At 41.0% G+C, this 26,275-nt stretch overlaps 1 protein-coding gene across 1 annotated transcript in view; it reads left to right on the top strand.

The window, feature by feature from the left end:
- Nucleotides 1–22,351, top strand: part of Sorcs3 (sortilin related VPS10 domain containing receptor 3) — a 616,840-nt gene extending 594,489 nt beyond the window's left edge. The window contains exons 21-27 of the mRNA XM_026401144.2: nt 6,439–6,562; nt 8,053–8,165; nt 13,096–13,227; nt 15,036–15,135; nt 16,074–16,179; nt 21,353–21,513; nt 22,287–22,351. Of these exons, the coding sequence (XP_026256929.2) occupies nt 6,439–6,562; nt 8,053–8,165; nt 13,096–13,227; nt 15,036–15,135; nt 16,074–16,179; nt 21,353–21,513; nt 22,287–22,351 (801 nt within the window). The remainder of the gene's footprint in view (nt 1–6,438; nt 6,563–8,052; nt 8,166–13,095; nt 13,228–15,035; nt 15,136–16,073; nt 16,180–21,352; nt 21,514–22,286) is intronic.
- Nucleotides 22,352–26,275: the final 3,924 nt, after the last annotated feature.

Genomic DNA, 26,275 nt, shown 5'->3' on the forward strand with positions numbered 1-26,275 from the left:
GAAAAGAGTTTGGAAATGGGAAGATTTAAACTTATTTCTATTCTGAGGTTGTGAGGGTTTGGCTTCTAAATCAAGGAATTCTTTTCCATCCTTTTCTGGTCCCTTATCTTGTGATCTTTACTGAGAGTCTTTTGTGTGCAGGGGCCCCAGTTCTTGGCTATTACTAACACAGAGATGTACTCAGCAACTGGCAAGGAAGACACAAGGTTCCTCCACAGTACCATTTTTTCATTTGAGTGCTGATTTTAAGAACTGAAGTGCCATAAAGGGTTTAACAAGTATCTGATTAAAAAACATACAAATGGACAAAGCGATTGAGGATTCTACTTTTTATTTCCCTAATAATTATCTGTGCCAACTTGAATAAATGACTTGATCTCTGTTTCCTTTTGTCTAAAGTAATGATACTAATACCTAATACATAGACATAATTGAGTTATTAATTGAGCTCTCTCATACACACAAACACCCATACATTTACACCTTATTATGAGAGGGTGACTTTTAAATTATGTGTTGGCATTATAGTTTTATTTTTGTAATTAATGACCAGAGTTATCCTTTGGTTAGGAAGTTCCAATCTACAAGTTGGAGCATGAAGTACCACACAGATACCCAGTCCCTGAATGTCTTTATAGTCAGTTTTATTCTCAAAGAACCAAGATACATGATAAGCAGTAGAATAAAATAGCTTCAGAATAAGACAAATTTAGGTTGGAGTCCAAATAGATTATTTTTTGCTGTATGCCTTTAGTCAAACCATTTAATTTTCTTGAGTCTTGTTTTATTAATTGTAATGTTTGAATAATAACAGTAGCAAGTGTAATTGATTATTGCAGTGAGGATTAAGTAAATACTGTTATGTGAATCATTTTGAACACATCTAAGCAGTTAGAAATATCAGACACGGTTGTGCTCATCATTGGCACTAATAGCATCTATATCTAGGTGACAAATCTGGGTTGGTTATATGGATTACATTCCTGTCTACAAAATGGTTATTTGCTCCATTTGAAAGGAGTATATTTTCAGTGCTTTTATCTAACACTGTGCCAGAATTACATCAAGGTATCGGTGTATTGTGCTCAATTATTGATCTAGCAAGCACCATATTTGACTGGCAAAGAAATAAATGCCCTTGGGTGTCCTGGTGAGTGCTGTGACTTTGGAGCTATTTGATTCCCTTTGACTAGTAAACTGGCTTATGAAAAGAAATGGTCCAATACTAATTTTAAATGTTTATTCCTAGTACTGGCTTTGTATTAGCTTCTCAATACATATTATTTAAGCATCAGAATTTCACTGATGAAGGAGAAATTATCACCTTTTACAGAGAATACACAAATACACTTAGGCTAATAACCTTGCAAGGTAGTGTTTATGGATGGATATTTGTAAATGTGTGAGAGAGGGCATGGGGAGAGACTGTCTTGGTGAAATGGAAAGGTTTAACCAAGTGGTTGGAATTTTAAAAATCTATTGCTAAGAATGAATTGGCCCTTACTTTGTAACTATGCCTTGTCAGGTAGAAGGGCACATATAACATTATCCCTACCTTGAAAGCAATCACATTCCAGAAGAGAAGGTGAGATAAATATGCATTCAGTAATTGGTGAGCAGGCATGAGGTATAAGCAAATAGGAAAGAGCAAGCATTCCTGAAATCCAGCTGTTGGATTTCATACCTAAAGACCTATCAGTGGGGGAGGTGAACTGGCATTAGTACCTACATGGATTTTTTTTTTTTCAGGAACTGTATTTTGCACTAGATGTTGTGAGGAATACAAAGCAGTGTAAATTCTATTTGTTGCCTTCAAGAAACATATTTGGGAATATGAGGTTAACATCCAAGACAAAGACACTAGAAGGCGAGGCAGTAGGAATGTACTATTATTGACCAAGTCAAGTAGCCTGGGGAGTGATGAATGTGGGCTTTGTGGGTCACAGAGTGAGTCATGTATGAAATTGGTCCTAAGCTGGCATTGAAGGAGCAGTATATTTGAAGCATAGAGGAGAGGGATCTATTTGTAAAGGTAAGGCTTTGGGAATGGTTGTGTTCTGTGTGGACTGATCCAGCCAAAGCAGAAGATTCAACTGGGTGGAAGATGGAGGAAAAGGCTGAAGATGAGAGGAGAGGATAGATGGCTTTGAACGTCACCAGTGTATGCATTTTGCCATAGAAACCCAGATTTAGTATAGTATGATAAGGGCTAGAACCAGACTCATTGCCAGTGATACTTTATGCAAAGAGTTTCTGGATATATTTGTGCATGTACATTTGTAGGGGGAACAGGAAAGTCATTTTTTTACCTGAGAGTTTTCACATTTATCCCATAGTATTAACAGTTTTAAGTGATTTTGCTGTATTTCTTCATCATCTTTGTGTATATTAAAGTTTTTTTACATAGTTATAAGCATGTGTTATATATTTGCCTTTTTGCTTCATAAGATAATCCCCCTTCATCCATTGCCATATAAGCTGCTGAGGGTTTTAAGTAAGGCAAGCATTGTGACTTCATAGTCTTTCTGATTTGGGAAAGGCAGCTTTTATCAAGGTATACATTCTGAACTGTGGGGATTTGGCAATATGCAATTTTTTTTGTTTGTTTTTGGTACTGGGGATTAAACTCAGGGGCACTGGACCACCATCCCTAGCCTTCTTTTGCATTTTATTTAGAGATATTTAGAGATAGGGTCTCACTGAGTTGCTTAGTGCCTCACTTTTCCTGAGGCTACCTTTGAACTCGTTATACTCCTGCCTCAGCCTCCCGAGCCACTGGGATTACAGGCATGCACCACTGTGCCCAGATGGCAATAAACAATATTAATATGACTTAATGTTTCTGGGAAATTGGTGTAGTCTTCATGGAAAGATTTCCCTGTGACTCCCTGTTCCATTAGTTAAGTGGAAATCTCATAACTAAATAGTTTCTCAGAGCCTTGTTGATTTCTTGCTGGACTCAGTGGATAATCGGTTACCTGTTGCATCTGAGAGATTCTTCACAGGAAGGATATGACACACAGCTGAGGCTGGGCATGAGACTTTATTCTAAGGGGCTTTACTGTGAGTTGGCCCTGCAGCCTGGACTAAGCAGAGAAAGAGAAGTCATTCGGCTGCCTGCTGGATTTGTGGGACTCTGAATGGCCAATTTGCTAGGATTAGCAGAGGTCTGGCTTAATAAATGTGTCTGCTTGCCTAATAGATTTGAGTAAATGAACCTTAAAATACTTGATTTAATTTAGCATTGGGCACCCGATATCAATGACCAATGAAGAACTCAAGAATCCTGTGGAGGGTTCCTACTTTGTAAGGAGGGTGAATTCAGCCATGATGCCATAACCACTGATGAAAAACAAAAGCAATTTGGAAAACAAAATTAGCTTCTGCCATTTCCCCAGCACAGACGTCTGCGGCCTGCCACCCGGAGACCAAGCGTTTGCATTGAGCACAGTTTGTTTGCTGTGGCTCTGAGCCCTGACTGGCTGGCAGGATGGCCTGCGCTCCCCACCTCAGCTGGCATTCCCTCTGTCCTGCAGCCCTTCCTACTCACTTGGCCAACCATCTCCTAGGGAAGCAGCCAGATGGAGACAAGATCAAATCTGCTGGGACAGGAGGAGTTCCACTCCTCTCAGAGTAGGTGCCCTGGCCTGGCAGAGCACCACCACCTGAGCCTTGAGATAAGAAGAGTGTGCAGGAAAAGGGGAAGAGGGCCATGTATACTACTCAGAGCCGAGGATGATGATGTGAAGGGGTGAATGTTTCCTAAAATCTCTTAAGGGAGACAAACGCCTGGTGGTGAGAGGTGGGGTGGGATGAAGGACAGCTTGGCAAACCAATATGGAAGGGCAGTGTAGTACAGTCAGGGTCAGAGGGTCATTCAAAGAAGTCAGGGAAAATCAAAGCAAATGGATATTCCTTGGATAATTTTTTACCTAGTATTTTATTATGAACAATTTCAGACATACAGTGGAGCTAAAAGAATTTTTCAGTGAGCATCCACATATCCACCACCTGTAGTCTACCATTAACAGTCTGCTTGTTTGGTTACATGTCGATCTACCCATCCATCACTCTTTCTAGATTTTTTTGATTCATTTCAATGTAAATGTAAGAAACCTATATAATTTATCCTAAGTGATTCAACTTGCAAATGGTTAAATAGAGTTCAAGATTTCTTGACATACTTTCTCCCAGGTGAGCATGAGATGAGTAATAAAACATTCCTTCTCTTGTAGATATAAATACACTTATACACATGTGTACATAAAATACCTCGTTATAAGTTCTTTCTTTTCATTGTGTGAATATACTCTGATTCATTTATTTTCCTATGGAGGAATTCCTTGCCTATTTCCAGTTTTCAGCTGTCATGAATGAGCTGCTGTGAAACTTTTTCAAATTATTATTTTGGATATCTGTTTTCTCTTCACGAAATTTCCAGAATGGCAATTGCCAAATCAAAACATGTTAAATGATACAACCTCTTTATAAAAAAGTTCTTGCAAATTCTTGTAAAATCTAACTTTCTCCTACCTGGTTGTAGTGTTTTGCATTCCTCTGTGTGAGCATTCTAGCTTACTCTTTGTATGTTGTAGGAGAGATCTAGTTTACTCTTCCCTCTTCAGCCTTATTCCTTATTATCATTTCAAAATATTAGCCATTCTGCTAAATGTATGGAGCCATCTTGTTTTTAAAGGTTGGAAACTAAGGTAATTAAGCAACTTCTGATAGATAAGCTACGACCAGTAGAAACTAGATATTTTGCCTAAACCCCAGATTCTGCATGCTGAATAAAAATCATCACCAATCTTTAAACCAATCCATTTATTTAACAGATAAAGAAGGCTGAGAATGGGGACCATTTTAACCAAGGTCATTTCATTAAACAGAGACAGAGTCTGAAGTCACTGTTCTTGTCAACTAGAGATGGCAACCATCTGGTACCCATATTATTCTCTTGTTCCATGAGATAGCTCACCTAGACTTCACAGGACTTAAACAGTCATGGTGTCACGGTGCACATGACAGACTTATTTGCACCTCATCCCTTATTTAATCCAGCAGGACATACCCTGTGTGCATCATCAGAGAGCCATAAATATGGATGAATACCCGAACCCTGTGGCTTATCCTTAATTGAGGAAAAGAATGTGCCTCTTTATGTGCTCCTTTTCTTCTTATTATTTAGCAAGCGGAGAAGAAAGGGTGTCAGAAATTTAGGGCAATATCTCTAATTCTGCTCAGCTCTAACCATAAGCCTGGTCATAAAATAGAGCTATAGAATTTTAAAGCAGAGAAAAAAAATCAAATTATTGTTTCAGGGGCTCAGTCAAAAATTGTGATCTGGAATGAAATTTAAGCCTTGCAGAGGAAATACTACCTAAAAGTTGTACCTTAAAGCTTCTGTGGGGCTCTGTGCCGGCATCCAGCCATGCACCGGTATGCTGGGTGAGTGCTGGTCCATGTCCACTCCTTAAAGTGCAGCTCTGTGCACTCTCCAACCATCTACATTATTATTCTCTATCCAGTTGTCCTGGCATACAGAGAAGAGAAGCAAGTCCTCTCCTCTCTGCTTGTGGAGTCTCTTTATTTATCAGCTGCCTTAGCTCAGTCTCCTACTGTTATGTCTTACTTTCCAAACAAGAGAGGCCTGTGTTTTCAGATGACCACTGTATAATGACTCTTCAATCTCAGGATCTGCCTTTGCTCTCCAAAAAGCACCTGCTCTTATCAAGATCCTAATTCTCAGAGGAAAAAAGCACAATTATGCTACTTTTCATTTTATCTTTGAGATGTCCCTATCTATGATGATCATCAGGAAAGACAAAAGGAAAAATAAACATTAAAAACATGATCACAGATATGCATGTTTATATATTTTCTTACCTACTGCCTTAGGATAGAAGATACATCTAATAAAATGAATAGTCAATAGCATGACTATACATCCAACTTACCTGTTATATGAAGGACAGGTGCTGAGGGCAGATGATACCAAATAAGTAAAATGTGACCACTCTCTCTGAAAGGTCACATAGTTCAATGGAAATCAGAATGAAAACATAAGTGACAGCAGATACTGGAGGGAAGAGTAATGATCTCTTTGAAACCCATTTGAAACACTTCTTCTGCCTTCCCCTAGGAGAGAGAACAGAGTGACATAAGAACTCATGAGTGTCCAGTCTTACCCCTATTTCTCTGGATTAGCATTTGATAATGTGTTTCATGTCTCTTAATATTCATCCAGGATCCTGAAAGAATCATTGCAGTTTTAGGAAGTTGTATAAAACTGTCTCCCACCCCACCATTTCCAAGTTAGGATCACCTGGGATCTATTCTGCTATGCAGATCTGTGACATTCTGAGATTTACAGGAAAGGAAGGAAACCTTCTATCCCACAGAGGATTAAATGGATGTTATTACTTCTCTTTCCTGCAGCCCCTCATCACCTTGGACAGCAGCACTTCCTTCACATTCCTGGCAGAGGGAACCAACACCATCACTGTCCAGGTGGCTGCCGGGAATGCCCTCATCCAGGACACTAAAGATATTGCAGTTCATGGTGAGCCCTAAGAATTGCCTTCGGATGCCCCCTCCTGCCCAGCCAACTCCCTGTACCCACCCTTGTAGCAGTCACTGACTGTTAGAACCTCCCCTGGCCTAACAAAAATGAAGGAGGTTCACAGAGGCATTCGGATCTACCTCCTAACTTGTTCCCAGATAGAGGATTCAGGCTATCAGGAAAGGAGATCACAGTCACGTATGTGTTTTCCACTGCAGTGTGTGTCTGCATTGCAATCTGTTTAAGGTTCTCATTAGATAGATTCATGTATCATAAGTTGAAAGAATGCTCAGCTGGAAGACTGTCCTAGAAGGAGCTAGTGCTGATGTCCTGCTGAGGTATCCACAATGCGCATGCAGCACCCATTGTCTGTGAAATGGGACCAGTGATTTCCAAAGCTGGGGGAGTCATGATCCCTCCCCTTGCAGAACTCATAGCCCCAGTAATGAGATGGCCTACCCAGAACTGATGTATTTTCTTGGTTGTTGGATGTTCTAACAATATTGCCTGGAAAGGCTTGATTATGCGACTAAGAATATAAGCTTGAAGAAAGTGATAAACAGGATCCCCCTTTTCTTCTCATTCTTGCAGAACCACTCCTAATCACTAAATTTATTTTAAATTAAATTGATTATGCTACCACTACCATGTCACACAATCCACCCCCAGTCCCCTGGGTATAGCCACTATCATTGTATTTTTATGGAAAGTTGTTCTAAGGTATGTGAGCCTCTGACTCAGACTATATTTCTTCAGGCTCATTTGGGTGAGTTCCTTTTCCTACCTCTCTGCAAACCCACTTCTCAGTCTCTTTATGGGGCACATAGAAGTTTTATTTATTTATTTATTTATTTGGTTTACTTTCTATTTTATTTTTTTTATTGGTTGTTCAAAACATTACAAAGCTCTTGACATATCATATTCGATGTTCATAGAAGTTTTATTTTTAAGTAAACATTTTTGTTGGAGTATAAATTGTATACAGAAAAAAATATATGGACCACAAGTGTTTAGCTTCATGAATTACCCCAAAGTGAATAAAGCAGTTGTACTCCCCAACCAGGTCAAGATATTGGTTACAAACACCCTAGAGACAAGATTTCAACCTACTCTCTCATCCTATGAGGCAGTTTCTAGCCTCCATCCCAACCCAGCCCAGAGGGTTAGTGCCTTTGGTTAGCTCTGTGTGACAGATACCACCTATAGGAGCAAAAGTCTCTTCCTGGAGTTCCATGCTTGTGTTTCATTTCATTACTACTCTTTAGGAGAAGAAAGGCTTAAGATCCTAGGAACTGAAAATGCCAGCAGAAGCAGAAATCTACTTCCAACTCTCAAATTCCATTTTATTTCAGAAGCCAAGGCATAGACTGAAAATAAGGATTTATAGTTGAATCCTCAGGAAAGAGCCAAGCCTCGCAGAGCCCCTTACCCCCCAGACTCCCTCTCATCTCACTCTGCCAGCCTCACTTGTGTGTTTCTTCTCCTCTCAGAATACTTCCAGTCCCAGCTCTTGTCCTTCTCTCCTAATCTGGATTTTCACAATCCTGACATTCCTGAGTGGAGGCAAGACATTGGCAACGTCATCAAGAAAGCCCTGGTTAAAGTAAGTTGGGTTTATCTTTGTTCAAGGTTGTGAACAAGAGAACTTGATGGAGTCGATAAGAACTGAAAACACTATTCTGTGGATAGATAAGTTTTGTTTTGCTATAAAAAGAGAGAAAGAGGGTAAGAATGGGTGGAGTAGCGGGGAGGAAGGAGGAAAGAGGGGAGAAAAAGAGGAGAGAGAAGGAGAGGATTAGAGAGTTCAGTCTAGTGTTTGAAGATGGAAATTGACCCACTGCTTATCCAAACATTTCTAAGACAGGGGCTTGACCCTTTTAATGGACTAGTGGATGGACCGTTCAGTGAGTCTATACTAATAGCATGTACTTAGGTAGATCTTTGACCATGAATAGATATTCACAGATATATAGAATCCCCAGACCACCCTTGGCCATTCATGGCTCTCAGGAGGCTAGAGGCCAGGAAACAGCATTCTACCATGGAGACAGAGCTGAAGATTTAACCCAGGGTCACAATTGCCTTAGAGAAAGTAAGAATTCTGTTAGTCTCTGTCAGAACTAGGCACTAGAATCTGACAAACAATACATGGTTAGTTCAAATGTAAAAAACATGTGTGATGTGTAGTTTGTAACCAGAATCTCCATGGAGTATAGATTTGTACCAGCCAGTAAAGAGCAAGCCTAACGTGGATGGATTTGTGATTCAACCAAAGCTCACTGAACTATTGAAATCATTTTGGAGGGGATATTTGAGCTATTATACATATATGGACATATGTCAGTTAACAGGGAGGGGAAAGCATCTTTCAGATAGCATGAAATCCATGGACTTCTGAGGAGTATGCCCTGTTGGGAATGGCATTGGGTTTCTGTCCTCAGTCTATTACTTAGGAGAACAAGCCTGGCTAACATTGAGCTACATGGTTAGAATGGACTGTGAAGCTAACTGGTAGTTGCCGTATGTTCTTCAGGCAGTGGAGAGTGTGAAAAGTATTATTCTTTATTTAGGTAACCAGGGGCTGTCAATAGGTTTATATGTCAGGCTCCCCTTTCTGGTGGCAATACAGAGGAAAGCCTGCTGGGAAATCAGGTAGGGTACAGAGAAGGGGAGATATTTCACCAAAGATGACCAGTTGAAAGGCCCCTGCAGTACTCAGTTACCTCAACCAGGAATAATAAGATCCTGAAAAGGAGTCAAAGCCTGCTTAGGAAGTTGAACAGTTGGATTACTGATTAATAAATGCAATGAGACAGAGGAGAAGCCTTTTGGTTACTAGAGAAAGTAGGAGATGGCCTTGCATTAACCAAGATAGGGACTATTTAGGAGAAATATACTCAGGGAACAATGATGTTTTTATGAGTTTGGAGCACATGAAAAATGTTTAGGTAAAGAGCATAAGAGAGTTGAAAGTGGGGGTCTGAAAGCCAAGCAGAAGGTCATACCAGAGGCAGAGATTTTGGAGCTGAGGCCTAAGGGAAGTGGGGGTCAAGGAAGTCATGACTGCTCATGCTCCCAAGGGAGAAGTGAAAGACTCCAGGAAAAACATGTAAAAGGAGCAGCCTGCATCAATGAGAATGATATAAAATCATTCCTGTAGGAACTGACTACAAGAGGAACATTAAACCTTTTATTAAAAGATTGTTCATAAGAAGAAGTGAAAAAGAGACTGCTATGTGTGCTGTCTTCTCTTCATCTGTTCAGGCTGCTGTAAAGAGGCACTATAGATTAGATGGTTCATAAGCAACAGAAATTACTTCTCACAGTTCTGGAGACCAGAAAGTCCAAGATGGAGGCACCAGCCTATTTGATGTCTAGTAAGAGCCTGTTCCCGAATTCAGAGATGACACTTTCTTACTGGGTTCATGTGGTAGAAAAAAGGCAAAGCAGCTCTCTGTGACCTCAATGCACTAACTCTATTCACAAGGGCACCACCCCCATGACCTAATCACCTTCCAAAGGCCCCACCTCCTAACTCCAACACAGGAGTGGCCAGGTTTTAAGCATATGAATTATAGGAAGAGACACAATCAGATTGTAGCATATGTTTTTGATTGTGAGGCACCCAAATTGGGCAGCATTTTATAGGGTTGCATTTATTAAAAAACTTACACATTTTTTAGAAATAACTTGGTAATTACAATAGGGCTACTACTAAATAATAATAATTATCCATGTCATTGATGCCTAGCCCTTAAGTTTCATGAGGACAAATCACTTGCATGTCCCTCTAGACAGGATTAAGTGAATCTAGATGCATAGTTTTGACCCTTGAGACAAAGGGTCAAAAGCATCATACTAACCAAGACATGGAGAGCTCCTCCCACTTGACTCATTTGTGTGGTTCTCAACATTTTGCTTCTTCTTCTGGTCTCCTGAGACTTGCTATCTCTGGCTGGTTAGGATAAGGTCTTCTACCCAATGTACTCAGTCACTGAGACTTCCAGCTACTCCAGGACGTGCCTCAGAGCAGGACAGTGAGGCATCTGGCATTTCAAGTGGATGCTTCTCTGATGGATGGGATTTTTAAGCTTCTGGCTGCTGCTTCTTACTCTCCTGTAGGCTGGCTCTCTTGCTTTTGTTTATCACATCCCTGAACGTTAACTCCAATCTGGAAGCCACGTTCTAAATAGGAATCAGAGCTGAGCAAATGGGAAACGACCTATCCTCTGCTTCTATTCAATTCAGCAGCTATTAATTGATTTTCTCCTCTGTCAGGGATCTTTCAGAGCAGCTAGGTAGCCTCAAAGAACTCCAGGAATGCTTGGGCAACAACACACTAGGAGCCTATCGGGGGCAACACTGTACCAGATAGATGTAATCGCATATCACAGTGGACATGGTCTCTGTTCCTGAAATGTGATGGGCATGATGGTGGGCAACATGGCTTCAACACCATAATGAAAATACAAATAACCTGGACAGAAGCAGACCCCAAATGGATCAGCCAGCTTTTCTTCATTCTGCAGCAAAGTCAATCCATCAGGCAAGGAAGGGCTCATTTTCTGGGTACAGAAATGGCCCCCAGGTTACAGAAGGAGTCTGGGTTTTATACTTTACAATGAGGGTGAATTAATCATTGGAGACTGCAAATGTGCTGTTTGGCCAGTCGGGGACCTACTTGTGCAGGTTAAAATTTTAACTCAGGAAGGCAGTTGTAAAAAGTTTGAAACTCATTGTCACTGCGAACAGCTCAGAACTTGGTGCTCACTGCTCATCTTCCTTCCTTTGGGACCCATTGATACCTGGAGCTTCACTATTTGCTTTTCTCCTTCCGGGACTCATCTGCAATGGGAAAGGGTAAGAGTCGAAGGCCCAGCATTTCAGTATCACCTCTTCCCTTCAGGACCCGTTGTGGTTGGGAAGGGGTAAATGTTTGCTTTTGGTGGAGATGCTGGGGATGAACCCTGGAAGGAATGAAAGTTTGCTAATTCCCCCTCCTTCCTCCTGAGCCACACTGTCCCTTTATTTTTTTCCTGGGGGGTGGGTGGGAATTGTCTTTGAAGGACCTTGGTTGGGAGGCTAAAGTGGAAATCATCATAGGCAGATACAGTCAAGGGAAACTTCTTGGAGGAGGTGGTAATTCAGCTGCATCTAATTATCACTCATATTTCTATGATTAGAAGAAGCAGTCAGTGTTGTTCTGGACAAAAGAACTTCAAGAGCCAGGCGCAGTGGCACATGCCTGTAATCTCAATGGCTTGGGAGGCTGAGGCAGGAGGATTAAGAATTCAAAGCCAGCCTCAGCAAAAGTGAGGTGCTAAGCAACTCAGTAAGACCCTTTTTCTAAATAAAATACAGAATAGGACTGGGGATGTGACTCAGTGGTTGAATGTCCCTGAGTTCAATCTCTGGTACCTGCTCCATGCCCACCCCCCCAAAAAAATGACCTTCAAGAGACACCAAAGAAAGAATAGCAGTGGGCACACTATTTGTTTGTTCTCACTTTTTTTTTTCTTTTTTTCTTTTCTCTTTGGTCTCCAGGAATTTGCCTTAAGATAGAAGCTAATGTTTAGTTTTTTATCACAAAAACAATATAATCCTTTTATTAAACACTCAGGAATAGAACAATTCACTCATCATCTCAGCCTCTTAACTTTTAGTATTTGGGGATTTTTTTTTTCAGTTCATTTGTATTTTTATAGACTTGTAACCAAAGGAAATAGACCAGAATGCAGCCATCTGAAGTGTTTTTCCATGTTGCCTCCTGGTGCTGATTATCATCTTAAAGCTAGAATAATATCAGATCAGGTGATTGTACTGGAATCTATTTCATGTTTTTTGAATATTTGAGTTTTTCCTCTTTATTTACTATTCGATGTAATGTCCTACTTTTTCCTGCCTATGGCCTTTCCTACGTTCTGGATCACGTCTTCACAAAGTGTTAAAGCTACCAGATGAAGGTTATGCATGTTTTCATGGACTTAATGTGAGTCTTTTGGAAAACAAATTGGTGATATGTATCAATTTTTAGTGCTGCCAGCAAGAAATGAGGCAGCCTCCTGCGCTGCGGCCACGCCAACATTAGCCATTAAACTTTTTTTTTAAAATCCTGCTTTAAGAAGTGAAAACAAGTCGTGCTCGGCTATTTTTTAAATTTGCATTTTCCCGTGTTTGTGTATAACTGCTTATTCCTCATTTGCAGCCAGTCTGTTCATGTTTTAGCCAGAAGCCCTAGTCCTTAGTGCAGAAAAAAAAAATAGAAAATATGGGATTGCAAATGCTCCCAGCAATGTTTTGAAGATCATTTATAATACTATTTTAGTTTCAGTTAGGAGAAAAAAAAGAGCATAGCAAGAGGAGAAACTAATAACTCTTTACCTAGCAGTTTTAGAGAAAAAGAGAAAGCAAGCCTAAGATGCTGAATTCAAAACATCCATACAAGCCCCCAAAGCTGTGTGTCCTCTGCTCCTCGCTGCTATGTGTGCATGTCTCTCCCCAGGATCTCACTCTTTGGTCTGCATACTTTGCAGGTGACCAGTGTCCCAGAAGACCAGGTCCTTGTTGCTGTGTTCCCTGGCCTCCCCACCTCAGCAGAGCTTTTCATCCTCCCACCCAAGAACTTGACAGAGAGGAGGAAAGGCCACGAAGGAGACCTAGAACAAGTAAGTGAAAACTTGGCCGGAACACTTGCCTGCAGCCCAAGCCTTGAGGGGCATAAGTTGTTTCCAGCCAAAAAGGGAGAGAAGCTATCACCAGGGTGATCCACCAGGGTGTAGCTCTTTGCCCAACACCCAGGGTTTGGAAGAACCAGCCATCAGTCTTGCCCAGAATGAGCAAAATGCATATAGCACGGAGCACTCTGCCACACGGGAAGGAACAGCACCTCTGAAACAGGGACACTGAGCTTGGCACCAAGGCGAATGAGTCAGGTGGAACTGAGTTTTCCAATATGGTACCCCTGCACGTTGCTCATATCTCCCTACAGGGACTCATCCTGGGATGGCAGAGAGGTAGCAGAGAAAGTCAGACAGAAAGATACACAGAGAAAGGCATACAGAGGCGAAGGGCTTTGGGTTCCCCTATGTGCTCATGGGAAAATATGTTTCTTGTCTTTAAACTGTGCTGGCTCTGGAGGTCCTGGTTAATTTAAGTTTCCCTTCTGGAGAGAGAATGAACTGCTTTTAAACATGTCTCTTGGAGAGAGATGGATGGCCTCATCTTGCTTTGACTAAAGAAGCGGTATTTCCAAGAGGGAATGTGGTTCACTGTCTTTATCAAATGGGCTCCTGGTCCTGTGATCTGCGCATCATCCTGGGAAAAAAGGAGGGGCAGGTCTCATGTTTCTCCCTCCCACTCACTGTTCCTATTGGGGTCTCAGTTGGCAGTACTCTGTGTCACTCTTCTCTGCCTTCCCATGGTGCTAAATCAGGGGACGTGAAAGAGAGTGAGGACCAGGCTGCTAAAGGTCAGTGTGAGTCAAACATGTTTGCTCCTGTATGCAGTAACCATTGTACAGACTCTTCTGTGTCCCTCAGGTACTCACCTGGCCCAGCTGTCACCCATCATTACACCCATCCACAGCCTTGAGCAGTATAAATGGCATCACAGTCCACTTCTCTGGAAGAAGAAACAGTTCCCTTACATTGCAGGGTTGGGTGTTGAAGTTGGCCAGAAATACATTCAGCTTCTCAACGCACACATCACTTTTATAAGACCTCTTTATTCTGAAATAGCAAGTGGCATGTGTGAACTATATTTGGAAGCTACAATATCCATCCATTTAGATAAATAGGTAATTACGGTGATGAATAGCAGCTGTGATATTAAGGCGCATACAGCGAGATAAGAGTTAGGGACAACAGCCTAAGTCCGCCTCAGCTTTCATGTGGGAATTACAGAGTGATTAAATCGATGTTATGTGTTCTGAGACTTGCTGGAGAAAAGTAAAGAGGAAAAATTATCCCATAAAAACGAGGCAGCTTCTGCTTTGATGTTTGCCTCCCATTGTCTCTGAGATGGAAACGAGGGAGGAGTGGGCTGGGGATGTACGTGCCTGCTTTAATCCCGGCAGGGTCCTCGGTACCCTGTGCATGTTACTTGATCAGATTAAAGAGCTAATGATGAGTTGACTTTCTTTCATTGGAACCCTCAACAGGTCTGGTTCTGAAGGCAGGGATGAAAGAACGCTGAGCAAGGAGTGGAGTAGCAAGCCCCCATCTGTCTGGGCTCTACTACACGGGGCGACCGTGGGCACACTGCCTTCCGCCTCTCCCCACTCCAGCATAAGCAAATGATACCACTCACTTCATTGGCTGCACAGGGCTCTGAGGGCTGGAGAAACAAGTTGATAAAGATGTTCCAATATCCAGTTCCCAGAATGAACGTGGTCATTTTTGGTCAGTTCACCCATGAAGGAGCATTGACACATTTCACAGCTTTCTCTACAGCCTCTCTCTCTCCTTTCTTTCAGATTGTAGAGATACTGTTTAATGCTCTAAACCAGAACTTGGTCCAGTTTGAGCTGAAACCAGGGGTCCAGGTCATTGTGTATGTCACACAGCTGACATTAGGTGAGTGAGTGTCTGTTGGGAGTCAGGGGGACATGGGTACCATGCAGAGAAAAGGAAAGAGATAATCACCCAAAAGCTTTGCCATATATGCCTGAAAGTTTGGTGTTATGATGAAGCACTTATTTGACAGTTCAGAAAGATTAATCATGTGTCTCTGGAGGAGTTCCGAGTGGGTAGCAGGAAGACTTTCTTAGGAGTGCCTTTGCCATCAATCTTGTTTGTTACTGGAGAAAGCATACGATTTCCTTGGATCTTGACTTGATGTATTTACTTAATTATTTTTTCTTTGCAACAATTGGGATTGCAATGGATATTCATTGGGCTCCCTTAATTTCTTAGATTCTATGATCCCATGAATTTTAGTGGGAATGTAAGATCAGAAAACTTGAGAATCATCAAACATCCCATTTAAAATGTATGAGTCCGCTAGAAATGGAGACTAGCTCTACTTGGTTGATTTATGAAAGGAATAAAAAGCATGTCACAGTGGGCACTTGCTGCTGGATCTCTTGTTAATCTAAGACTTCTCAATGTGCAGGCTCCAAGTGTGTTCATCCAGGGATGCTTCACCAGAACCTTGCAGAGGAAGAGAGTGAAACATGGCTTTAGTCTTTAGCCAAAGTTACCAGTGGACTGCCACATTGGCACACAGGCTGTTGCAAAGAAAAAGCACACAAGTCCTTCTACTCCCTTATCTGGGCACACTTTACTCAATTTATACCAAGAGTGGCAAGGTACCCCAGGCACAGCCAAGGAGTTCACTTTCCCTTGAAATCTGTGATCAAGGGTACCATTCTCATTTTTGAAGCCAGGCTTCCTGTACTCAGATTGCATGCAGGGTGATTGGGGACTGGACGTAAGGGTGCAGAGCAGATAGTTGGCAGCTTGGCATCTGCCCAGTTACTAACTTCCAACTGAGCATTCCTCTTCTCTCCTAGCTCCACTAGTGGATTCCAGTGCTGGTCACAGCAGCTCCGCCATGTTGATGCTCCTGTCAGTGGTGTTTGTTGGCCTGGCTGTGTTTTTGATCTATAAGTTTAAAAGGTATGTTGGATTTTCACTCATTTTATCTCAGGACCAGGTTTACTGCAGATGATTTTTTCGGTTAACCAACTTTCCTAAACTCATCTCAAGAGTCTGTCCTTAATTCTCCTTGAAGTAGTGTCTGACATTGGGGGAAAACAGGAATGGTTGGGGGTGAGGGATTATATGGTTTTAAGAATCTGACTTCTCTCCACTTTAGAGGTATATGGAGTTAGGCAAATAAAGGCTAGCCTTGACATCCATTTACTCTGCTTAATAGAAAAAGTGTAAGAAGTTTTCAGACCTCACACAGATTTTTCAAGTGAGGTCCCAAGTACTCAACAGATCCTTTTATGCAGATCAACACCCATTCAGAGTGGTTAAGAAGAGACATTGCAGCTGAAATCTGATATGCATATGGACAGACACACACTCATTTTCTTTTCTCAGGTTGTAGCCATCCAATATCTCTACTTAAATTTGCCTTCAACCTTTTCTCTCTTCTTCCTTTTTCTAAGGAAATTGATCAGGGAAACTAAACTCAGCATGTGTTCAGAAATCCTTTTTAAAGCCCACAGGAGGGGAGATATAACAGGGTACTTACTGAAAATATGAAATTGAAATTAACAATCCTATACTAACATTCAAGTTATGCAAATATTCCTCCTAGGAAGGGTATAGGTTAAGAGTGTGAACTCTAAACTCAGAATCAACTTTAACTTTTACCATTTATAACCTTGGGCAATTGTGTTTGTCTCTCTAAGCCTTAGTTTTCTTATCTGTAAAATGTGGTTTTGCTATATGGTTGACATGTAATAATAGCTATAACTGATGCATATTTTACTATAAAAGAAGGCTAAGGTCTTGTAAATAACAAAGGGCATGTCTTCCAAAGATGCTTCTTGTGTCATCAACTGGCACACAGTAGGCTCTCAAAAAACATATCTGTGGCATGGATATGTGCTTCTTAGGAAGCCTAGGTAAAATGAAAAATGTCATTTATTACCACATGACTTCTGAATGCCTGGCTTAGCTCTAGGATTGTACCTAGGAGATAGACTTTCAGATTTTGGAAGAGATTAGTGGAAAAGGTGCTTTCCTCTTCTGACATCTTTTCTTACTCCATTACCCTCCCCCCAGTGGATATCTCAAAAAAATCAATATACCTCTCAATATTAGCCACACTGGCAAGAAGCCTTCAATACCCACTCATACCAACTAGAAGTGCAGAGTGTAATTTACTTTGGTAGTCAGTTTATAGACCTGTGTGTGAGTTCATGTCCTTCTGGATGGAGAAGGGTCAACCCATGTACCCTGTTCCCTTTGAAGAGAGGTAAAACCTGCATGTCATAAGTCAAGAGAAAAGGTTCAATATGGAAATGGTCTGGTGAAGGCAGCTACCCATTTATGCATTACTTCCATCCTATGCAAAAAAGACTTTGACTCATCCAAGGATTTGATGGTGGGGAAGTCTGGTGATTGCTGGGATTTGAAGAGCAGCTAAACCAAATTTATTGCCTCTGCCTCCTAGACCTCAGTGGTTGCTGAGGACAAGTGCCAACAGGAGTCCTGATAAGAGGCATTTGTGTCTGGCATGCATCTCCAAATTAAAGCCAGACTTACCCTGTGATTTAGAAAGCCTCTGTTCTTTTATAAATGTGGCTGTACTCCCTAGACAGTCAACTTATTACTGTAGGCATCTCTAAATCTACACACGTTAATACATGAGCCCATGCCAGGTAATGACATCTCTGAACTCTTTCCCTTTGTAGTTTCCAATTATTAGCTAGTCCTTTCTAAGTCACTGACAGTGGATCATGCAGCTAAGTCTACAGGAAACGAATGCCAGTCCAGTTGGATAAACAGCAGAGTCAGCTACAAGTAACCAGTCACTGGTTAACCTTGACTTTTCTATCCTCTTTTTACTGGATGTTTTCCTCCTAGGGCTCAAGCCATTTGGTTGAGAGTTGGTTGGATTTTTTTTTTATCTTTTTCCCCTTCTTCATCATGTAGAACCCCATTGATGACTATATGGAGGATGCCCAGTTTGCAGGCAAATAAGGTCAGGTTCTTACCCCTGGGTTCCCTGAGTGGTGTTTACTTCTTTTATTACTGTCTAATAGAATGTTCTGCAACAATGAGAATGTTCTGTAATCTGTGTTCTACTCTAATGGCCACTAGTGTGATTGTGAACTGAATTTTAAATTTTAAGTTTAATTAATTGAAATGTGAGTAGCTACACCTGGTTAGTAAACATCCTGTTGAACAGCCCAGTCTAGGTAAAGGGCAATTCTATTTCTGTTTCAGCATATTTGCTATGCTGAGTTTTCAGAACCAAAACTTCCCCTCTGTAAGCACTACCACCAATGAATTTAATCATGTAAAATCAACAAACACTTATTGAGTTCCTACTACATGCCAAGCACTGAAAAACCATCTCCTTGTCCCAACTAGTCACTTAGGAGGACAATCATCCCAATCCCCAGACCTCCTTCAAGTAAATATCACCCTGCCTCTTACATTGCATCTTGTTCTCAGTGAACGCCATATGTCTTACCAATATAATTAAAAATCACTGTGAGACTGCTTTTGCTTTCTGAAAACTGCGTAACAAGACCCTTTTTTAAAAAAAATAACTCTAGATACACTTTTTCTGGTTATCCAAGAAAATGTTGGAGCCTTTATATTTACTCCTATCTTTTTGTTCGGTGGGGCTTTCATTATAGTTCAAAGTCTACTTTGCTCTCAGAGGCTTCCAGCGCGACTCATAGCTGGAGCAAATGAATATAAACCATAGTTGTTTTTTTTTTATTTGTTTGCTTGCCTTTGTAGAAGACTTGGGCTTATCCATCTTACTCTCTTATTTAAACCTGTCTGAATGTGTGGACCAGGACCTATCCCTTGATCTCTTTATGCAAAAGCGGGGTTCAGATTCAACTTATATCCTTGAAAGTCCTACACACAGATATGTTAAGAAATGAAAAGCAACTTGACAGCTTTTTAGAATTCTGCAAATTGTGTTAGAAAAGTCAGTCCCTTACAACCATCTAGTTGGAGTGGTGAAAATATGCCTATTTTTTTATGTCTTTTCTAGGGATTGAAATAAAGTGAACAATCATCATAAGGGCTAATCCATCCAAATCCTCTTAGGGGGTCTTTTGTCAAGCAAGAGGGGAGGCAATGAACTGTGTCAACAACTCCAAAGCGCAGGAAGGGTATGACTGCCCCCAGCACCTAGTTCAATATAATAGTTGGTGCCAACATTCATGAATAACATGTAGCTTTATGATCAGAAGGAATCTAAGTCATTAGGCTGCATGTCTGTTTAGGTAAGAAGTAAGAGCCAGCATGAATTTTTGATTCTACACCTTTGCAAGGCTGTGGTTCTCACAGAGCTGCTGTACTTTTAGGGCCTTGTAAATTATATTAAACTGGTTTAGGAGTCATGGGGGCACCTCCCCTAATGTATGGAAAACAAACACTAAAGACATGGAAACTGAGCTTAAAGAAAAGTTAGAAAACGCTGCATGTTTTAAACCTATTTTCAGAGTTTTCTTTCAGTGTAAGCTACAGAAGGACCTTACTAAGTGCCACCACATTGTGCCTCATTTGAGGGTAAAGAGGGGAGGGAATGTAGAAACTTGAAAATAGTTCTGCTTGGTACTAGGACAGCAGAGAGATTCTTTTTAGAAATGCATGAATATTCTGTGTAAGGTGGGAATTAGATGTCCCAAGTCTAATGGTGTATTTCACAGTAATTGGCTTCATAAAGCATCTAGACTTTAGTCTAAGTTCCTCGCCAACTGGTCAGGTGAGAAGAGTATCTTCTGGATATGATAATCCAAGATAAAACTGACACTTTTTTTTTGAAGACTGTTTTACTTAAAAAAAATAGATGGAGAACAGGCTTTGAACCATTTAGTCATTGACTCAATAAAGGCTTAGTGATTGTAAACCATGTGTCAAGCACTTACTAAGTCAGATATAGAGCAGTAAATATAGGAAACATAGACTTTGTCCACATGGGGCTTTTAGTCTACTGGGAGACAAAGACCAAAAACAAGTCAATACATGCTGCCTATTATATTACCCTGAGCCAGAGTCTTATTTATTGCTTTTATAGAAATCATCCATAATCATGGGATTTTAACAGGGGAGGTTTCTCAGGGATGATGCATAAGCCAAATTCTGAAGAACAAGAAAGAAACCACCATGAGAGGAGCAAACGGAGGCCTGCTACAGAAAGAGGGAACAGTTGGTTCAATGCCAAGGCCCCCAGATGGGGAAGAGCTTTCTCTATTAGTTTCTTGGAGTTCAGAGTTTGGGTTTGTAGCCTTCCAAACACATGAGCATCACATGAGAGCTTGGCAGAAATGTGGAATCTCAACCCACCCACACCTATAAAGACACAGTGGACATTTTACAGGGCTTTGGGTGAAACCTGAGCACTATGAGCTTGAGAAGCTCTGGATTAGAGGAACGTGAACGAGGCTCCAGAGCACAATGGGTCAAACATAACAGAGAAGGGTCAAGATGTGAATATCCCCTAAAGATTCAGATCTGGACCTGCCCACTCTTCTATCCCCAAACTGGTCTTGTTTGCATTTCTGTTTTTAAAGGAAGTTATTTAGCTTCTCTTAATTCTTCCCTTAATACTTGCCATACTCATAAAAGGAAGCTATCGTTATCCTTGTTGAACAGATGAGGAAACTAACTATCCAAATGTTGAAGATTGGTCAATGAGTGTTGCTCTGAAAATTGTAATGTTGGATTAAGAGTCTATTATTTCTCAGTTATTCATAAAAAACAAATTGGTTAAATTAATGCAATTTTAGAAAAAAACATGTCTTTTTCTATACAAACTTAAGAGTCTCAAAGTCCAGCTCTTTTGAAAACTTATTAACAAGAAAACATTTTAAGGGTCTAAATGAATAACTGGTTTATCTCTGCTTGCTTTTCACCCCAGAAGAGGATGCATTCCTCAAAGCACAGTGGTTTACATCTTCCCTGGGCACCTGTGTCTCTGACTGGCTTTGTATCCTTAGCCTCATGGCCACAGTGTCTTTAGGTGACTAGTACTTTTCCCTGACATTGGCGCTTCCTGTTCACATTTCCTTCATCACCTAAACATTTACAATAGCCCAAGTTTGGCATGCCTATGATCTTACTCTGATTTTGTTCCTAACCCTTATAGGAAAATTCCTTGGATTAACATCTATGCCCAAGTCCAACATGACAAGGAGCAGGAGATGATCGGGTCAGTGAGCCAAAGTGAAAATGCTCCCAAAATCACACTCAGTGACTTCACTGAGCCCGAGGAATTGCTGGAAAAAGAGTTGGACGCTCGGGTCCTAGGTATGTATGTGTTCCTGTGCCATCAAGGGCCTGAGTCCTCTGTCCTCCAAACACTTGGTCAGCCAGTGCATATTACCTGTCCCCTAGACACTATGGACTAGAAGGCTAGAGAAGAATTTGTCTGGCACTTTTGGCCACATAACATTGACAGATTTTTTCCCCTTAGAATTCAATCAAGATTAGAAGTTCTGGGGTTGCTGCAGGGCAGGGATAAAGCCAATTATCCATGACTGTTGGATTTTTTTTTGTTTGTTTCCTATAAAGCAAAAGTATTATATGCCCTTGTTAATAGTCACATGATTGCAGAATCTGACATCGGATAGCCCTTTCTTTGCCACTGCACTATCTCTGGGGCCTCTCTGTGCCACATATTCCTCAACTGTGGAATGGGAATGACAGGACCTAAGATTCTATGGAATTTCTATCTAGTGTCTGAGAATCTATCTTGAGATTGCTGTGATCATCAAATGCTGCTGTCAAATGCTCACTGCCCCACAGTGAGTGTTGGTACATGCTACCTATCACTATTGTTCTCCATAGAGAGTAAACACAGCAGTCCATGTGTGGGTTCTCCCTGTGATTGTGTGGGATGTGATGTACATTACACATGGATCAGATGAATTGGTGAGCTGCGGGGAATATCCAGGATCCCTGTTTATTAAGTACCTAATAAGTACCTATTCCACGTGGCTTAATATTTAATAATGAATAAAACGAAGGTCCCCACCCTTGTTGAACTTACATCCTTTCTGTCTGTCTTCTCTCCCCTGCAGGAGGCATCGCAACCATTGCGAACAGCGAAAGCACAAAGGAGATCCCCAACTGTACTAGTGTGTAACACCAACAAGCCACGTGGTCAACCACCTTTCTGACTTTTTATTTTTGATGACTATTATTACTATTATTATAGAAAAATGAAAAAATGTCTTTTTTACCTTTTGTTTACCAAGGGCCCCCTCATAAATCCCAGGCAGATGCTTAGCTTTGGAGAAAAAGGCATTCTTAGCTGATTAAAACGAGACAAAAAGAATCAATGGCTGTATTTGTGCTAAAGGCAAAGGATGCATCTTCCCACAGCCTCCTCGCTTTATTCTGCCATTTGTAACGCAAAGACTCTCTTTTTCCTTGTGGTGTCTCTCTCGCGCTCTCTTTTTAAAATTCAAGTTGGGTTTTGGCTTTTCATTAATCTGCTATTAGCCCCCCACCCCCACCCCCGAGGTCACCAACACTCCCATGCCCTGGCACACACGCATAAAACACAAATCATTTCCCAGTTCGATCTGCAGGAGGTAGGTTGGTGGGGAGTGGACTTAGCTGCAGGAAGCGTGCACACCTTTCTAAAGAGGCCCTGCCTCATGCATGTCCACAGCGAGGCTGCAGATGGCTTATTGTACATAACAAACAGTGTAAATAGCTTTTTATTTCCTGAGAAATAATTTAATGTTTAGTAAAAAAGAAAACAGAAAAAAGAAAGATGCGCGTGTTGGCTTACGCACTCACCCTTGGAGCTGCCCCACCCCAGGCCTGCTCGATGTGTTGGGTTCTGGATGCTCTTCAGCTGTCTGTCACACTTAACTCTTGCACCTCCGTGTCCACACCATAGCTGGTTTCTACTTATGTATATAAAGGGGGGCGGGGGGAGGGCTTCTTTGGGGTAATTGATAGAGGAAGGACTCTTGTGACACCATAAAAGAATGACATGGAAGAAGTTGCAAGATGAGGTCCACGAGAGACTGCAAACGAGATCCAGATGGTGAGGCTTCCTTTCTAAAAGGAAAAATTTTTGAGGACATTGATCAGCCTGAGAAAACGGTCCTCTTGAAAGAAGCCACGCAGTGGATCTTGTTTTTTTCTCATTAGAACCCATGAAATGTATGATGCTTACGGCAAATCCTCAGGCTACTCTTGGCCGAGGAAATGTCCCCTGGGCACTACTGAAGCCCAGTGAGTGCCTCTTGGCATGAGGAGAGTAGAGAGATTGGAAGGGAGGAAGCGTTTGTGGAATCCCGAGTCCATGAGAACCCTGCAGGCCAAATAGAGGTCTAGCCGTTAATGATATTAGTCAAAGACGATTTTAGCAAAGCTGTGCTATTTGCTTGTCAGATGTACACAACTTCCTTAAAGTCAAATGTCTGCCTTCAGTTCCCTTAAGGTAGTTCTTGCCTCTGGGGTGAGCGGCTTTCCAAGCCCCTATTTGCTTTTCCAGCTCCTCAGCCCCTTCACACATTCGACATACCAATTCTTTTCAATAGGTCACTGTAAGCCACGCTGTTAGATTGTTTTTACTTTCAGGCTCAGCCTGAGCACATTTGTTTCAAGAAGGATATACTGTATATATATATGGAAGGAAAGGCCACATTTTATACCTGTTCATTTTTGTGGGATGTCGTTTGCATTTCTCTTTGGGAGATACAGGGAGAATGCGACATAGAGAATCTCAGCTGGCGACGGCACAGATCAGTATTGGGAGTGCTTCTGAAGATCCCACTTCTTTGTTTCAGGGGTTAAATGGGCAGACAATTGCAATACTTGTACTAAACACTGGAATAAGAATGCATGAGTCATATCTATATATACAGTATATGTACATATACTGTTCTTGGTTTTATTGTTCCATTTGAATATTTCTACTGTAAAAAAAAAGACAGTGGTTTTGAAATTGTTGAAAATAAATGTATTTTTGTACATCAAAGCTACACAATTGACTGAGCTGTCTCTTTTTGGGCAGTTTACCTATTCTGTCCACAAACATTGCTGCAATACTGTTATATCAAAAAAAAAAAAAAAATTGGCTTGTAAAAACACATATTTATCTTTCACTCATGATTCAGTTCTCAGGTTGGCTGTGGCTGGGTGAACTCAGTAAGGCTCTGCTGGGCCAGCCTGAATTCAGGATTTGGGTAGTTTGAGTTCAGTCCATGAGTCATCATCACTTTGGGACCAGGAACTCTATCTGAGGATAGATAGTAGAGTTCCAAATGGGGCCAGCAAAACACCTGAGGCCTCAAGATACTTGCTCCACCCAATCATTCCATTTCCTCTTACTCACATTACATTGACAAATGAAAAATCACATGGCCAAGTCCAACATCAGTAGCTAAGGAAATAGGTTTTCCTCCTCTGGTGCATGGCACAATTCTTCTAAAAAATTTCATAGCAAAATGTACAGATGAATAGTCCTAATTATATGGAGTGCATGAAAAATCAAGAACCCTAATTCAACTTATTATACCTGTTCATGTTCTACAGCTCTAGGAAGTGTTTTTATTAAATGACTCACTTGAACCAGTGTCCAAGTTTCCTATGTGTATCCTGGCTTTCTGAGCAGAACTCTTGGCAACTGCAAGGCCTTGGAGTCAGGTACCAGTTACCAGTGAGTGGTAGAGACCGAACTCCAGTTCAGACAGTGAAGATGTAAGTGGGGGAAATGAAAACAGGAGAGGAAACCAACAAATTTGACCCTCTTCTTCCTGCTTTTGATGAATAAAACCAACAACAAATCGCCTTCAGGCCTTTGCTGAATGGGCAGCTCCTCTCCACACTAGGTCAGTAAGAGAATGTGGACAAAGCGTTCAGAACAAGGTCTGTAAATTGGATGATTTTTATTCATTTCATGTTTAAAATACATGATAAATGTCCATAGATCACAGAAACCCAATAATCCAGAAAGTTTTGTTCAATGATTTCATCTTATGTTTTGGAAACTAGTAAACTATTCTAGAATAATGTTTCTTTTTTTTTTTCGGGGGGATTACTGGAGATTGAACTGAGAAGGACTAAACCACTGAGCCACATCCCTAGCCCTATTTTGTATTTTATTTAGAGAGAGGATCTCACTGAGTTGCTTAGTGCCTCACTTTTACTGAGGCTGGCTTTGAACTCATGATCCACCTGCCTCAGCTTCCCGAGCTGCTGGGATTACAGGCTAGAATCCTGTTTTCTAAACTCAAACTGTAGATAAAAGACAAAACAGGTATTTTTATTTCCATTTAGGATATTATATAGAAATTATGTGTGATTCTTGGCCTAACTTTCTTTGAGCTATTGTCACCTTTTCAAATTTTTACAGTCTACAAGTTTCTTTCTCAAATATTGAAAAGGTTACTTAGATATCTCTAGAAAGGTGTAGTGGGCTTTTTTGGTCTAATGATTCATAACTCAAAGTACCTATACTACTTTAATGAATTTTTAACTTGGAATTTCCTAAGTGATAATATAAAATATCTAATATCCCTATCTCAAGGTAAAGATGAATTTTTTAAATACATAAGATTTTAGCTTCCCAGTGGGATCTCAGTTCTCCTGCTAATTTAATGTCTGGGTTGGCAAAGGTGCTGCATCAGATTAAAGAGAATGAAAGGGAAATAAAGCAGTAAGTAGAACAGTCTGAGTCAGCGGGATCATTTGAGCCAAGTCATGGCTAAGAATATAGACTCTGTGTCTACCACCAGCAGGAGTCTGTCATATTTACCAGTAGTGGACAGAGGCAAAGGCAGAGGGTAGATATTGGCTTTGTGGCTATTTCTTTTCTTTTTTTAAATTTTTTTATTCTAATTTGTTATATATGACAGCAGAATACAATACAATTCATATTACACATATAGAGCACAATTTTTCATATCTCTGGTTGTATACACAGTATATTCACTATGCAGGGTTCTCACCAGTGAGGACCCTTCTCTAAGGCAATTCTAGACCTGATAACTAAGCCTGCAGACACACGCTGTGGCTGGAGCCACCTTGTCAGCACCATAAATAGATT

Source organism: Urocitellus parryii, chromosome 5 (genome assembly GCF_045843805.1).
Source record: "Urocitellus parryii isolate mUroPar1 chromosome 5, mUroPar1.hap1, whole genome shotgun sequence".
NCBI classification, from domain to species: Eukaryota; Metazoa; Chordata; class Mammalia; order Rodentia; family Sciuridae; genus Urocitellus; species Urocitellus parryii.